The sequence below is a fragment of the Podarcis tiliguerta genome (assembly GCF_965153285.1).
Source record: "Podarcis tiliguerta genome assembly, chromosome: 5".
In the NCBI taxonomy this organism is placed as follows: Eukaryota; Metazoa; Chordata; class Lepidosauria; order Squamata; family Lacertidae; genus Podarcis; species Podarcis tiliguerta.
The window spans coordinates 62,292,652-62,307,994 of NC_139538.1; the positions used below are offsets into that span (position 1 = coordinate 62,292,652).

General features: G+C 39.2%; 1 protein-coding gene and 1 long non-coding RNA gene across 10 annotated transcripts in view; one reads left to right on the forward strand and one right to left on the reverse strand.

The window, feature by feature from the left end:
- On the forward strand, positions 1-8,591 carry LOC310679051. 3 transcript variants are annotated; one of them, XR_014512097.1, is made up of 3 exons: positions 1-154; positions 4,441-4,498; positions 8,495-8,591. It is a non-coding gene; the product is annotated as an uncharacterized lncRNA (long non-coding RNA). The 3 variants fall into 3 exon arrangements; XR_014512098.1 differs by lacking the exon at positions 1-154 and adding an exon at positions 995-1,071; XR_014512099.1 differs by lacking the exon at positions 1-154 and adding an exon at positions 2,048-2,183.
- TNKS2 (tankyrase 2) overlaps positions 4,624-15,343 on the reverse strand; it is a 27,862-nt gene continuing 17,142 nt past the window's right edge. For 4 of the 7 annotated variants that reach the window (XM_083443662.1, XM_083443660.1, XM_083443663.1 and 1 more), the window contains 10 exons: positions 14,536-14,724; positions 13,416-13,665; positions 12,336-12,418; positions 12,024-12,144; positions 11,412-11,509; positions 10,764-10,838; positions 9,836-9,941; positions 8,224-8,410; positions 6,825-6,981; positions 4,624-6,461 (listed from right to left, as the gene is read on the reverse strand). In XM_083443662.1, coding sequence (XP_083299788.1) covers positions 6,399-6,461; positions 6,825-6,981; positions 8,224-8,410; positions 9,836-9,941; positions 10,764-10,838; positions 11,412-11,509; positions 12,024-12,144; positions 12,336-12,418; positions 13,416-13,665; positions 14,536-14,724 — 1,329 coding nt within the window. In that variant the 3' untranslated portion in view covers positions 4,624-6,398. The remainder of the gene's footprint in view (positions 6,462-6,824; positions 6,982-8,223; positions 8,411-9,835; positions 9,942-10,763; positions 10,839-11,411; positions 11,510-12,023; positions 12,145-12,335; positions 12,419-13,415; positions 13,666-14,535; positions 14,725-15,343) is intronic. The other 3 variants (XM_083443666.1, XM_083443665.1, XM_083443664.1) reach the window with 1 other exon arrangement.

The window sequence follows — 15,343 nt, forward strand, 5'->3', positions numbered from 1 at the left end:
GTTGTAGTCCAACAACATAAGACACACAGGTTCCTCATCTCCTGGTTGATACATTCCAGTATTCAGTGCCATCAGTGAAAAGAGTTACTGGGGGGCCTGGGCGGAGGTTCAAATTAATTATATCAGAGGGGAAATTGAAAGAGACACAAACTTGGTATGACCCAGAAGAAAACACGGTGTTTTTTATTAGAAGTGGGCCTGGGGATTTATTTATTTTTTAAAGCAAGGTTTTATAATATTATTTACCATTTGTACAGCACTTTCCCTGGGTGTTCAGAGCGGCTCACTTCATAGCACTGACTAGTCTCTCAGGCCCTTGCAACAGCAATGACAATCAATCATGTATGTAGGAGGAGCATTATGGACCCTCTGTTAACAAGCATGTGGTAACATGAAATGGGGCTTTGAAACTGGAATACTTCTGTGAAAATGTAGGGCTTCTTCATTTTTAATTCAGCAGTTAAGCGAAGATCGGCAGGGTCAAAAAAACCCCCCACGCTCCTGACTGGAACTCGAAGGTGGCCTCTCCGTTATTTACTATCTTGGTAGGCAACAAAAGGATGTGAGAGGAGCTGCTGTGAGGAGGGAGTGGGCGAATGGGTGAAGAGGCAGGGAAGTGAGGCTGGGAAGCGTATTAAAATGAGCCAGGAAGACAATGCTAATGTGCTAAGTCAGAGCCATATGCAAATATATGCCGTGCCCTAGAAAGTCTAATCCCATCAAGAATGCCCAGGACTTTAATTTGCCCATCTTTTACAACTCATAAATCTATCCTCCTCCCAAAGCCAGCCTGCCAAATGCCAGGAGGAGGGGGCTGCTTTCAGGCTGGCAACTTCAGCGTAGCTGCCTGTATCACGCCTCAGTAAAGACTCATAAAGAGCTTTGTGTGGGGAGGACTTGGGAGCAGCTTCTCACATTTTGCCTCAATAGAGCCAAACAGTGGGAAACGTGAATGACAGATTGTCAGAACTGGTGGTCTCTCTTGTGCTGGCTTTGGCATCCTGAGCTACGGGCTTCTCGTTTTGCTGCCAGAGTTGTTGGGTTTTTCTGACAAGAATACTTTGACCTTTGGTATATATACCTGTGGGTGGAAAACTTACATGCAGTTAAAAGACCCGAGTTTTCAAAAGTTCATGTTAACTGTTAAATTGAAAGCTACTTGGTTTTCTAAGGTTGCAAATGCAAGTGTTTCGCACCAGCATTAACTGTTTTTAAAGCAAACAGGTGACAAAGAGCAGCCATGTTTTTTCTGAAATTAACTTGCTGTTAAATGAGTCTATGAGGTATATAGCAGACCTCTGGAAGAACAGGCTAATTTCACATTATCCTACATGTCATGATGGGGTGCTTATTCTGCTTGAACGGCGATAAGCGTTATTTGTTCTGTCATATCATAATCAAATTTTATTTGCCCTTTACAATGAGGCAGCTACCATAAGGTTATAACAATAAAACACGCAATTATAAAACAAATGACACAAGTTACAGCCATAAAGCAATTAAAAGCAGTTTCGTATACAAAACATTTAAAGACTATTCGAGATATTTTAAAAAATAAAAATATGAAACACCACACCCATTTATTCTGATTGGGGATGTATATTAATGAATGCAAACATCACCATAATTTATTATTTCTAAATCGCCCATCTGGCTGGGTTTCCCCGGCCACTCTGGGCGGCTTTCAACAAAACATTAAAAACTTCCCTAAACATACATTATTATACTTTGTTTCAAGCGGGGATAAGAGTGCAGGTGTCAGAACCAGCTCTACCATTAGGCAGTGAGAGGCCACTACCTCAGGCAGCACGTTTGAAACAAATTTCAACGACCAGTCTGGTTGGCTTTTGTAGTTAGAAGTGGGGAGGCGCCATCTTCTTTTTTACCTCAGGTAGCAACATCTTTTGGGTTAGCTTCATAGGGAAAGTGGGTTTTGACGAAGGGATTTATGGAAGAAAGTGACAGCCCCACCTGAGCTTTTCTGGAAGAGGGTTCCAAAAAGAAGAGGCCAAGAAGAGTAGCAGGATAGATGAAACTGAATGGTGAACTTACCTCAAAATACTATGGATGTTAAAGCTGGGCCATTGTGTCACGTGATAGCATGGGAACTACAGCAGCACTGCTCTTTCTGGTGCCACGGGCAGGGCTGGAATTAGGTTTGACGAGGCCCTAAGCTACTGAAGGTAATGGGGCCATATATATGTCCAGCTGTCCTTTGTCAACAACACATTGTCGCTGTTTTTTTGTGTTGAATATATGCTATATTGTAATTTATGGACCTAATAGGTATCTAAAGCCATTTGCACATGTTGCCATGCAACCACTCCATGCAGGATGTAGACACCCTATATATAGAAATGAGCAAACCAGTGATATTTTAGGGAGCAGGCTAGCAGGTAGGTCCCATTACAGTGGTACCTCGGGTTAAGAATTTAATTCGTTCCGGAGGTCCGTTCTTAACCTGAAACTGTTCTTAACCTGAAGCACCACTTTAGTTAATGGGGCCTCCCGCTGCCACCGCGCCACCAGAGCACGATTTCTGTTCTTATCCTGAAGCAAAGTTCTTAACCTGAAGCACTATTTCTGGGTTAGCGGAGTCTGTAACCTGAAGCGTATGTAACCTGAGGTACCACTGTACTTACATCATAGGAGCCTACACAACACAAAACACTGTTGCTATATGTAGGTTTTATTTGTTTATCTTAGATTTTGGAAATGTACATCCAGGTTTTTTTCCTTTAATTTTTTTTGGGGCCCCCAACAGAGTGTGGCCCTAAGCTATAGCTTGTTTAGCTTATACATAAATCCAACACTGGCCGTGGGGTTAGCATGAGATGCTCTGTGCAAATGCAAGAGCAGATCAGGTGAAACTGTGACTGGGAGCAGGGAAGTCACATCAAGGTCTCACCCTGTTGACACGGGGAAGATCAGCCTTGCTGCAGCTCCCACGTTACTTGGAAAACATGAGTACCCAAAGCCTAACTGACCATTTCCGGTAAAGATGGCTGTTCTAGATACCTTGCCCCTTCTGTTCTCCCAAACAAGATGCATCTTTCCTCTTTTGTCTGATAAGTAGCAGAGTTCCAGTTAGTCATTAAGAATCCAGTGTGTAGTTAACTTATACAGTGGTACCTCGGGTTACATACGCTTCAGGTTACATACACTTCAGGTTACAGACTCCGCTAACCCAGAAATAGTAGCTCAGGTTAAGAACTTTGCTTCAGGATGAGAACAGAAATCGTGCTCTGGCAGTATGGCAGCAGCAGAAGGCCCCATTAGCTAAAGTGGTGCTTCAGGTTAAGAACAGTTTCAGGTTAAGAACAGACCTCCAGAACGAATTAAGTACTTAACCTGAGGTACCACTGTACAGTGGTCTATTCAGAAGTTAGTCTCCTTGTATTTAATGTAGTTGAGTCCCATATGGGCAGCCCACTAAGTTATTTTATAAAAGATGGGTTTTTAATCTACAATAATTTTACTGTTACTAATTTTAAAAAATCTTTAGCGTTTAAAAATCTTGTTATGTATCTCAGTTCTGCTGCTTGGGCAGAACACTGTAAAGTGGGAGGTTTTCTTTCTTTTTACTGGAGAATTAGGAGAAATGCTGACTCCTTCCTATTTTATCTATTAAAGGAGTACAGTAAAAATAAAAGGACATAATTCTGCTTTCTGTAGTTCCTCCAGTGACTACAGACCTAAGACAACTCTTATCAGGAGTCAATCCCCGACACATTTGAATGTTCGGATCTAGTGCCCCCTAGTGCAAAAATAGAAAACACAAAAAGCTGTACTTTTAGGAAGTGCTGGGCGTAAAATATCTGTAACAATTACATTTCTCCTATGTGCGTGTCAGCTTTCTGAAGAAGTGAAATTATCCAGAACCAAGTGTTTCCAGGAATGCTATGAAAGCAGCTACTGTGCAAGCACTATTACAAATCACTTTTTGAGAGAATTGTCAAGCAAAAGTACAGGGAGTGTGGCAGCACTGCAACAATGCTAACCACTTATTAGAACGTTGGGATGATGTTATAGCTGAACTAATGTAAAACTTCCCTAAGTGTCTGAGGCTACTTTACATAGGTGAGCACAGAGAGCCAAGCAAGCTCACCCACACCATCAAGGATATGGAAGCGTGAAGGGGGTTAATTACAATAATCACAAGATTTAGTGTCGTTTGGCTAAAATGAGTAACTTCTGAATAGAATGTCCTTTTGTGTGACTGTGCCTATCCTACATAGCTGCCTTTGTGGTCCAAAGAGCAACTCAAAGATTGGGGAAACATGATTATTCCTTTGTATAGCCAACTTTAGGGGGATGTCACTTTAAATCTCATTCTCTACAGGGAATCCTGCTACTTGAAGAACAAGGACTTCCAAAACAAGTACATTTGCTCCTGACAGTCCTGTCAGAATTAATTTGGTTTCCCCTCTTCTTCTGCAGAAATATGGGGAGTAGGGCCAGGCCACAGCAATGCAGCCTTCAAGCAAGATAACAGGGAGTGAGTAATTATAATTTGCAAGTGAACTTAACTCCAGAGTTTGGGGGGGAGGGGAATGTCTGCTGTTGGTGGGTCGCTGCCCTTTTTGCCACACTTAATTGTAATGATGCAACCATACCAAAAAGTTTGTGAATGAAGTTTATTTGGGGCTGAATGGAATGGAATGTCGTACAATACAGGTAAGACACTTCAAGATGAGTAAAGCACTAATTGCACAGGAGGCTGGAATTTCACCTCAAGTCAACACAAGCAAAACCATTACTTCAGAAAAAGCAAGGTATGTCATGCAAAATTAAAAACAAAAAACCATTCTAACCAATCTTGTGGTACCATTTAAAATGCTACCCATACCACAATAATTTACATCACATTAAATAATCATTCACAAAGAATGAAGTATTTTCAGCAATGAAATGAATTATCTCAGTGCTTAAATGATAGTTAGCAGATTTTGCATGAACACTCGATCCAGCATTTAATTAAGCTAGCGAGTGGAAAACATGCAGTGATATAGTACCATACAAATCAAGACCCCTTTATATTTTTGTATTGCTTGCAGGAGCAATCACATAAAAGTGATATTTACTATATTTCCCACATGATTTTATAACTATCCATGCACTGACTTCATGTGCAATGCAATTGTTTAGGACTCAAGTCTCAAGTCCCCATATGAATCAGACAGCCCAAGCAGTCTTGGCAATCTCTCTTAAACCCTAATGTGATAATGATCCACAATTAAATTACATTATGGGTCACAATGTTGAAGAACTCCCATTGAAATGCTTAATTAAAGAAGTGGACAAATGAAACGTGGGATTATTTACATTTACGTAAGAGACTCTGAAACAAATGGGTAATCCTAGATGGAACTGAAATAAGGAAAACAGATGTTAGGAGAGGGTGTGAAAAAAGTTGACAGTGCCTTGAGGAGGTGTGCCTTTTTGTCTCCAGTGACTTTCATAGGGAAACCCAGCTACCGTCTACGATGAGCAGAACATGTCTTACAGGAAGTTGGTTAGCTAAACTGTAGACAGCAGACTTCACTCACGGAGTCCTACATGCAAAAATAAATTTGATCTCATTGCATCTCTACGCTTAGCTTTGTACTGCTGGAGGTATAGATATAGACTGGCTCATTACAAAATATATTGCCTTGGAATGAAATGGGTGCCCAAAGGTTTAACTGCACCATGTGTATAAAGTTTATTTACCTCCTCCAATAGACACCCTGTGGAGGATCTGTTGAGGAATTGGAATGTTCTGTTTCTCAGGAATGCATATGACTTAATGACTGCTGGGGCATTTCCTCCACTAAACTCTGCTTACTTAGCTAAAATCATGTGTATGTTTCTATTTGATTGGCAAATTACATGGGGTTCCCAAATCTCATGGATAGTGAAATGCAGATGAGTAATGCAACATTTGGGTGGGGGAATATTTGCATATGTTGTGGCTGTGAAACACTTTATATTACAAAACCAATGTAAATAAATACCAGGCTAGTAGAAAAGCTCTTATTTACAGGTTTTACAAATACAATTTTACTCAGTGTAAATGTAGTATTTTAAAGAACACAGTATTAGTAAAATGAGTTCCTATATAGCAATACAATTTGTTAAGATTTCACTGTAACAGCATATAGAAAACAAAGTTCAAGTTAATGTTTTATAATTTAGTACAGACAAACCCAGTATCACCTGGAATGAGATCTGTTAAAGTGCTGAAAAAAGGAAGTTTCTGAAATTTTAGAAAACTTACTATATATTTATTAAAGCTTTACTAAGTCAAAATGTTAGATTTTATTCACATTTTCTACCACAATGCTGTGGGGGTAGGATACATTTTTTCAGCAATTCAGTGTACTCTTCATTTTGATCTCTGCAAAACATCTGGGGTTTCAAGCTTCTGTGGCAGTTTCAGGTTTCATAATCTGGTACGTAATCAAATATTCTGGATAGGCCTGAAATATGAAATTATGTTTATTATTCTCTGTCATCTGTAAACATGTTATGTGAATAATGCATGTGATGAAAAATAACTGCTTATAGTAAGGACAAAATAGCTAAAAGTACCATGCACTTCTGAGCAAGTGAAGAACTCTCACGGCTTCAGGCTGCAATCTACGGGCTTACTTGGGAGTTAACCCCACTGAAATCAATGGAACCCACTGCGGAGTAGACATGTGCAGGATTTTGTTGTAAAAAGCTATTTCTCTTATTAAACAAACTGGAAGGCAAGATATAAAAATCCAAGATGCCTATGAATACCAACCTTCAAATTTAAGGAAAAGGGTGTTTAGAAAGTGAAATCTAAAATACACTACCTGCTCTCCTCTGTAAATGACATATTCTGCTAAAGCTAGTCCATTTACACTAGGCCGCCCAGTAACTGAATGGTGTCCTGGAGGAGAATGAGCCATTTTCATTGCACTGAACTGTAGAAAAGACTTGCCCAATGTAACACGACAAAACAGCAACTGCCTATATTAAAGAAAACAAACCCTTATTTATTGTGCAAAGGCAAAAATAAACAAGCAATACCATTTCTTAATATGCAAATAAGGTTTACAAAAAGCATTACTTTTACTTGAATATTATCCATATCCTCTTAATATTGAGTTTGATCCAAGAACACCAAGACACCTATTTTTGTTCTCCACACTGTTCTCTCAGAAATTCTTATCACATAACAAAAATGTGTTAAAGCACATGATTAAAAACACTATGTAGCTTAAAGGATATTGCCTTAGCTTTTCATAGAATTGTAGAGTTGAAAGGGACCATAAGGGTATCCTAGTCCAACCTCCTGTGATGAAGGAATATTTTTGCCCAACGTGTGTCTTGAACCCACAAACCTGAGATTAAGAGTCTCATGAATGAAAAGGCAACAAACTGCTAACGATCTGGCCAGGACTCCAACACAGATAAAACGTAAAAAGGGAATGCTTGCTAATATAAAGCTCACAATTTAAGGGCTAACTACAATCCATAAAACCATAAATGGGTGGCTAAAAATTCAGACATGATATTCCAGCTACAATTTGGACAGGTGTGAGAAAAGTCGGTATCTTTACCCTTACCCCACACAGGTAGCAGGCCACTTTCTCCCTGACAATCCAACACTGAACCAGGCATATTTTAAGTCTATTTTTCCAGTGAACTTAAACTAATTTTAACTTTTACAGATTCTGACCAAAATTGGATAATTAAAAGATCACCTATCCAATGTAGAGAAATTAATGTTCTTATGCGGAAGCAGACATACAAGGTTTTAATAGTCAATACTACTTTTTCCTCATCTGGCAAACATTACTTGGTTGCAAGTAACATAATATGCACCCATTTTTTGGGTTGATAGCTGTGCTGATAGAGACACTAGGGACAAACAAGACAGAAACCTTCTACCTTGATTTTATAGATGTGAATGATGGATTGGATCCTGAGTCTGCACAGGCAAAAGCAACTCAAACAACAGGACTAATCCTCCCTTCTCAGACCCACTGTAACTCTGTATCCTCTCTCCTGAGAGATGTGTCAGAAAAGTAACATATATATTCTATAAATAAGCAATGATGAGTCTTCTACAAATTTTAGTACAATACATATAGTTCTGTTAGGTTGTTTATTTTATTGCCCGCCCTTCAGCACAAGGTTCCAGAGTGGGCTACAAGAACGTAATCACAAAGATTACAAACCAGGTCAAACAACTTTACTGCAACTTACCTATGGCAGACGTAACAAGATCTGTCTTTGTGAATTGGGCAACCAGTGCCACCACCAATACCATACACATACTGGTTGCTTTTGGAGGAATTTTCAGCAAAATAAATTCCTGCTCCAAACATTCCGCCTATGTATGCATGCCTCTCGTCAAAACCTTTATGAATAATTGCATTCACAAAAGGGGAGCCTGTGAGTACATTATAATAAAAAGTGTTAGTCTTTATTACAGTCATACCTCATGTTACATTTGCTTCATGTTACGTTCTTTCAGGTTACGTCCCGCGGCAACCCGGAAGTACTGGAAAGGGTTAGTTCCGCGTTTTGCCACTTGCGCGTGCGCAGAAGCACAAAATGACGTCAGTGCATGCACAGAAGCGGTGAATATCAACCCGCAGACACGCCGCTGCAGGCTGTGTTCTTTTCATGTTGTGAACAGGCCTCCGGAACGGATCCCGTTCGCAACCAGAGGTACCATTGTATATATGCTCTTAGCACTGAATATTCTTCCATCTTGTAAATAATACTCATCACTATCCAGGGAAATACTGCAGGGACAGTTTTATTACAACAAAATCAGAAGCACTGTCCAACTGAATACATTAGGGGGAGGGGGAAGCAAAAAAAGGGGGGTGGGGATACAAAATCAGGAGTGCCTTGTTGTTGCTTGCACAAATTTTGGCACCAAGCCTAGTCCATAAATCCCATTAATAGTGTTGCCTTAATATCACAGGAGATGTTTGCTTTAGGCCTGCAAACACATCACCACTGTGCTATCTGGGGATGGTTTGACACTAAAGGAGGCATGACTGGCAACCAAAAATCCTGTTTCAGGTAGGGATGCTGCAGTCAGGAGAAATGACCCTTGAGACTCACAAAGCAGATCTAGGATGCACTGATTCAGGCTGCAACTGTAAATTAACAGGATAGACAGGTGCCTGGCATAGTTGATGACTGGCATGCTCATTGTGACAACCATCTTTTGGGGATAAAGTACTTTTGCCCAGTCTCTTTGCTCACAATAACGGGCCTTTCACAATTACACTTGCTGGAAAACTATATATCCCACCTGCCTCTCCTTATTGCTTTCTGTGTTATCATACTGAGGGAGAATATTTGGGGTGTGTGGGTATATATAATAAACGCACAATTATTAAATAGTGGCAAACAAAGACAACTAAAAAGAGCAGAATGAAAAGGCTAAAACAGCTGAGCATTAAAAACCAATATTCTTATGTTCACTCAGCTTTTTAGGCTTTTAATGCTCAATTGTAATGGAAATCTCAATGAAAAAAATCAATACAAATTGTTCTGTATAATATAATCCCAGATTTGAGAAGAGATTTAAGCACACAATGCCATTTTTAGAGGTTTTTTGGTTCTTCTCTTTTCCAGGCACTTAATGCTAACAGTATTGTACAAATACCAGTAAAATATTAACAATATGAAACTACATGGTAGCTACTGGTCAATAATATTTATGAGTTTTAGAAGACTTTAATGCTAAACATTATTTGGAGTTGAACTGCAGATCATTTCAAATTTCAGAATTAAAAAAAATCAGAACATTATCAATAGTAATGACTGGACATGAGAAAAAAATAATTTGAAATACCATGGAACAACATCCTTTCATTAGCATGATTATGATTCTCTTCAGAAACTTCTTTCCTCCTGTGAGTGTATCTTTCCCAGAGCTTTTTGTTACATACTTTCTGTATCTAAAAGGGCAGAAAACCCAGAATTCACAATTAAGTTTTCTTCAGTTGTCTGAAGTATAAGCAACTTCCACAAATCTGCTTAGGAAAAGGAATTACAATTAAGAAATTCAACTTTCTTGATTTTACCCTGAATACAGAGAATTATTTCTTTCCTCATCTCACTATAAATGCTAGTTAATAACGTCAAGATGCTAGCTTTATCATCTATCATATTGTTGTACAATATCATTGTGCTCCTCTTGCACGTATTCTAACTGAACTGTCACTATCTGTACTTTTTGTATTGAATTTTTCTCTAACCACACTTCCTTACGACCCCCATGTGTGTCTGCATATGCGTATGTGTGTGTATGCAACAAATGCATTTCAGGATTACACTTTATGCATTTGATGAAACAGGACTGTATCCAGAAAAGCAGTTCCATTAGTGTAAGGAATCCCCAAGAACAGATTTAGGGATGTGTGTGGAGAGGGAAGAGAAGTTTCATTCACACCCAGAAGTCCTTGGGCTAACGTAAGTATGTCACTGGAAATCACCCATGGCCTCTAGACCATGACATCTTAGGCCATAATAACATTTATTAATGCCACAACTCACCTTAGTTTTCTTCCCACTGAAGTGTTTCTATTTCTTTAACAGCCTACTGACAGCATTGTCAATAAACTGAAAGTTGCACATTTGTTTCTAATTCATTACAAATCCAGTTTTTGTTTCCTTGGCACAGTATATATTTCTACTTTCCAGACTGCACAATTAATTCAAGGGCAAGAACTGATAGCACAAACAATGACTTCTTGGTGACAGACACACCAATTAGTTACCTTTAGGATGTTGTATCTGTTGAAAACCCCGCCAGCATGTCCACCATCTCTGTGCTCTCGAACAGTGCTCTGCATCTGAAGTGGAATAAACAAAGACTCTCTAACCATAACTTTTATTAGATTCCATTGTGCTGAATAAAAAATTGCTCGGTGTCTTTGAATGCAAGGCAACTGCAACTGAGCTATGCTCCCACAAAGAATTTTATAATTATTTCCACAAACATAAGCAGAATTCAAATGGCAGGCTGCTTTAAAACTGGCTATATAGAATTTGCAGAGCCACTTGTGTGTTCTGGCTCACTACACTGAACATCTAATCCCATCTTCACATGTCCTGATTTAAAGCGGGTATTATGCCCCCCTTTGAGCCCAACCACAGCAAATACATGTCAGCACTATGTTAGTTCAGGGTATTTGGAAAAGTCACAAGAATTGCTTGGCCTATCTTATCTCAAGTGATACTATCTCCTCAGTTGGGGACAATGATTAATAACAAAATTAAAAGACATAACATGAGGATGAGCACCATGTGTTTAACACTGAATCAGCCAAGGCTGGGGGAAAAGGCTGAAAAATGAATTAAGTTTATTACATCTGATTACACAACAGTGAGGTTTTTTTATATGGAATATGAATTGAAAGATATACCTCTTCTTCCACTGACTGAAACTCTTTATCATCAGGGGATAGGTCTATGAGGATTGTTCCACTACCTGAAGTATTCAAAGCTAGGTAGGGGTTAAGACCTATGAGAAAATGCAACAGGTAATATTTAGACACATACAGCTCAATTAAAAATATATAATAGATAAGGTTGTAGTTTTAGAACTTAAGAGTTGTATCTAACAAAGCTGTTCTTAGTGCAAGGACTTCTGGTTGCACAATTTAAACTTTCCCCTCTCTCTTCCCTCAATTTGCGCCTGAATCTGTCCTGGGTTTTTCCCCCAACAGTCTGGAACAGGTTTTTGGGGAGTCTGTGCAACTTCTGTTGTGCAAGTAAGAAGTCCTTGCGCTAATGGAACTATTGGATTCAAGCCACAGAATTCATATAATACATAATAATTTTTGCTTGCAAGGTTTCCTGGTTCCAATACTATAGAAAAATGAGCTTGCATATCACACACATGCTCTAACCCCCCCCCCAAAAAACTTAGGGTGACACTGAGTGGTATTAAGCCCACATCTCCACATCAATATGTTCCCTTCCTCTTTTCCTCCACAACTTGCAACACAACCCTGAAAATTTCATCTGCATCATACCTTGTTGTCCTGAGATTAGTCTTTCAACTCCCTTAATTATTTTGTGTCTGTGCCCGTAAGCGTTAATACCAATTTCCTTTAATTCTTTGTGCCCCATTTCGACCAGTACATCTAATGTTATCTGCAAAGAAAAGTAACATAAATGCAGTTTCACATTAAACTCAGATTACGGCACAGATCTTTAGCATGGAAAACTTCAAGTTGCTAAGAACTGAAGCTATTATGCGCGCACGCACACACAACCGCAATTTAAAATTTCTCATTTTACATCTACATCTTGCAACTTGTTTTCCTAACAATAAAGCTACGCACCTGCTCTCTCTCAAATACGTCAATTAGATGTTCAAGTCCAAGATTTCTCACAAATTGATTTATGCTAAAATCAACACCTGAAACTGTATAAGAAAAGCAGACATTAGTTGCATATTAAAGGGCTAAGTGTATTTTACCTTTTCTGCAGGTTCACAAGAGTATAAATTAGAAACAATCTTCTGGATACAGGTCCAACAACACTTGGGACATGCTGTGGCACACTTTACAAGTTCGTGGTAAACCACAGCCACTAGTCTGCAGTAAGCATGCTGATTTTGCCTGCTGTGCTCCTTCCCACAAGAGAAACAAACCCACAATCTGTGGCTTAGTGTTAATATTAAAATTATGATCAGCAAGTCAAGAACAAACTTTGGGCACAAATCATAGTTTGTCTGTAGTGAAACACATCCAAACTAGAATTTTCGTTTAACACAATTAAGCTGGGGACTGTAGCAAAGTGGGCAAAATGACCCAATCCCAGTAAACCATTAACTATGATTGACCCGTGAATGAAGACAATGCATGTTTTAAGTATAAAATCAAAGTACTTGCTGACCTTATATTCTATACAATCAAATTAAAACATATTTTGCTCGATTTATTCTTAGGGAAATCTTCTCAAACCTGTACATAAATCCAACAAAGTGGAAGTACAAAAAATTATTTCAGAAATAACTACAGGAATGGCACTGGGAGGATGAGGGCATTGTGTGAGAAACTATTCGTAAATTTAACACACATAAGCCTCACATTCAAGTAATCTTTCTACCATACGGCTAATCAAGTTGCCCTGGAAAAAAATGTATTGGCATGTGACTATCTAAGAAACAGAAAAGATCATTTTTGGATATATCTAGCTAAAATCCAAATCACACATACATGCCCTGCAGAGCACTACTGTGCCTAAAGTTACATCAGATTCTATCTGTCTGCAATAATGAAACTGGTGTGGATAGGAATATCACTTGTAGCACCATTGGTATATGTTGCAGTCTTTGATGCATGTGTGGGCTGTCCTAATTCTTCATAAATCATCCACCCATCTGAGAAAGCCAATTCATCAGTAAGGGAAGGACTCACCTTCCTTCTTCTCCAAACCAGCGGCCCCATCAGCACTACTTGTACTAACAACTGAAAGTTCAGAAAAGCTACCAGACAAGTTGTCAAGGCTACTGGCAGCAGACAGATTAGAAGGGCTGGATGGAACAGAAGAAAGCGAATCTGCTGAAGATGCTGTGTTTTGAGATACATTTATAACCTGAGGCTTGTAACAAGATGGCAAGGCGGAAGGTGGCATGGCAGCTGTCAATAATGCACTAACATCATCTGCCTGTAAATAATAATTTGAAAAATTAGAATATCATTAAGACATTCAGAAATTTATTCAAGCATATATGAATACAAGGTAACATTTACAGTGAGTGGCCTTTTACTTGAGCTATCCTAAGAAGCCAGGTTTTCTTACATTCTGCTATTTACCAGTATCACCAGATATATTATCACTCTTATCCAGAGTCTGCTTGTGTATAATTACAATGCAATGAAAGGCATGACCCTAGAGACAAATCCTATACAAAAATCACTCACTTGCAGTGTACCCCACCTCATACATTAGAAAGGTAAAAAGACAATTTTTTTAATGTGGCAAACACTATTGTAGAAAGACTGGCAATGCAGCCCTATACATACCTACTCAGAAGTCCCCTTAGGTTCAAGAGGATTACTTCCAGGAAAGTATGCTTATGATCCTAGGCCAAATATAAACTGCAAGCTCCTAGGGTGCCACAGAGTGCACAATGATGCTATCTTTAACATTATACTAAGTAAGAAATTCTGTGTTGCGAGTTTTGGACCTAGACATTTTAGCCACAAACTGTGAATGGCAGGTTGCTATCAATAGTTTAACTTGAAGACATAAAGTAGCCCAGAAAATACTAGGTAATAACATCAAGCAATATGTTTGTAAATGAGCACAAATTCAATAACATAGTTTATCTCCTCTCTGAAAAAATGTACTTCCAAAAGCCACACCTAAACTAAATTGCTTGAGTCCATCTTCAGTCCCAACTTTAGGGAACTGCTTTTTAGCTTCCAGCCCACCATAATAACAACACGTTTTTAATCTCTCAGATTTCATGTCTGGGTCAGGAGCCAGGAACTGAAGCTTAATGCAAACTTCTCAAAAAATCCCATCACTTACGGTGACTAGGTCTAAAGGCGTTTGTCCTTCCTGGTTTTTCAGAGTAGGATCAGCTCCATGTGCCAACAATAAGGCACAAAGCTGTGTCCTTCCTTTCTGGGCTGCTTCATGCAAAGGTGTGAAAGCCCATTTGTCCGTAGCATTTACACACGCATTATACTTTATAAGTAAAGCTGCTACATCTACATGCTGGAAAATAAAATACATTTATGTAGTGCAACCCTTGGGGGGGAGGGAAGTTTGCTGCAATTTTCCTTTGGATTTCCTAAAAAAGTGAACGTTGCAAAATACATTCCATCAAAACAAAGAGGGCAGTTCAAGTCTCGGTACTCCGCTATTGCATGCAGGTCAGCTCACCCCACCCTGTTTTGTGGTTTGTTCAAACAGCCACCCTTTCTTGGAAGCTCTAATATGAGATATGATATTGCTAGAAATGCCTTTCTTATTCAACTGTTTGTCTCCATCTCTATACAGGGAGACTGTGGGGAAATGGGGAACAGCTTGCTGGAGAGAGAGTCAGCTTCTTGCCCAAGGCCATCAAATGACCTCAATACCAAGTTGAGATTTGAGCAGACAGCTTCTAGTTCATACTCCATGCTCTTAAACTCTAGCCCCATGTACATGTAATTTTTTACCCATGTGTGTAAACAACCAGCATGCTTAACAGCATGGCTGTTTTAAAATACTGTGAGTAGAACATAGCTATGGAGATTACCTGTTATGATGGTCACTAGAATGGGCAACATCTGGATAGTGCCTTTCCTAGGGAACATCATGCTGGGTAATCTCCATATCTAGGAAGCCCATG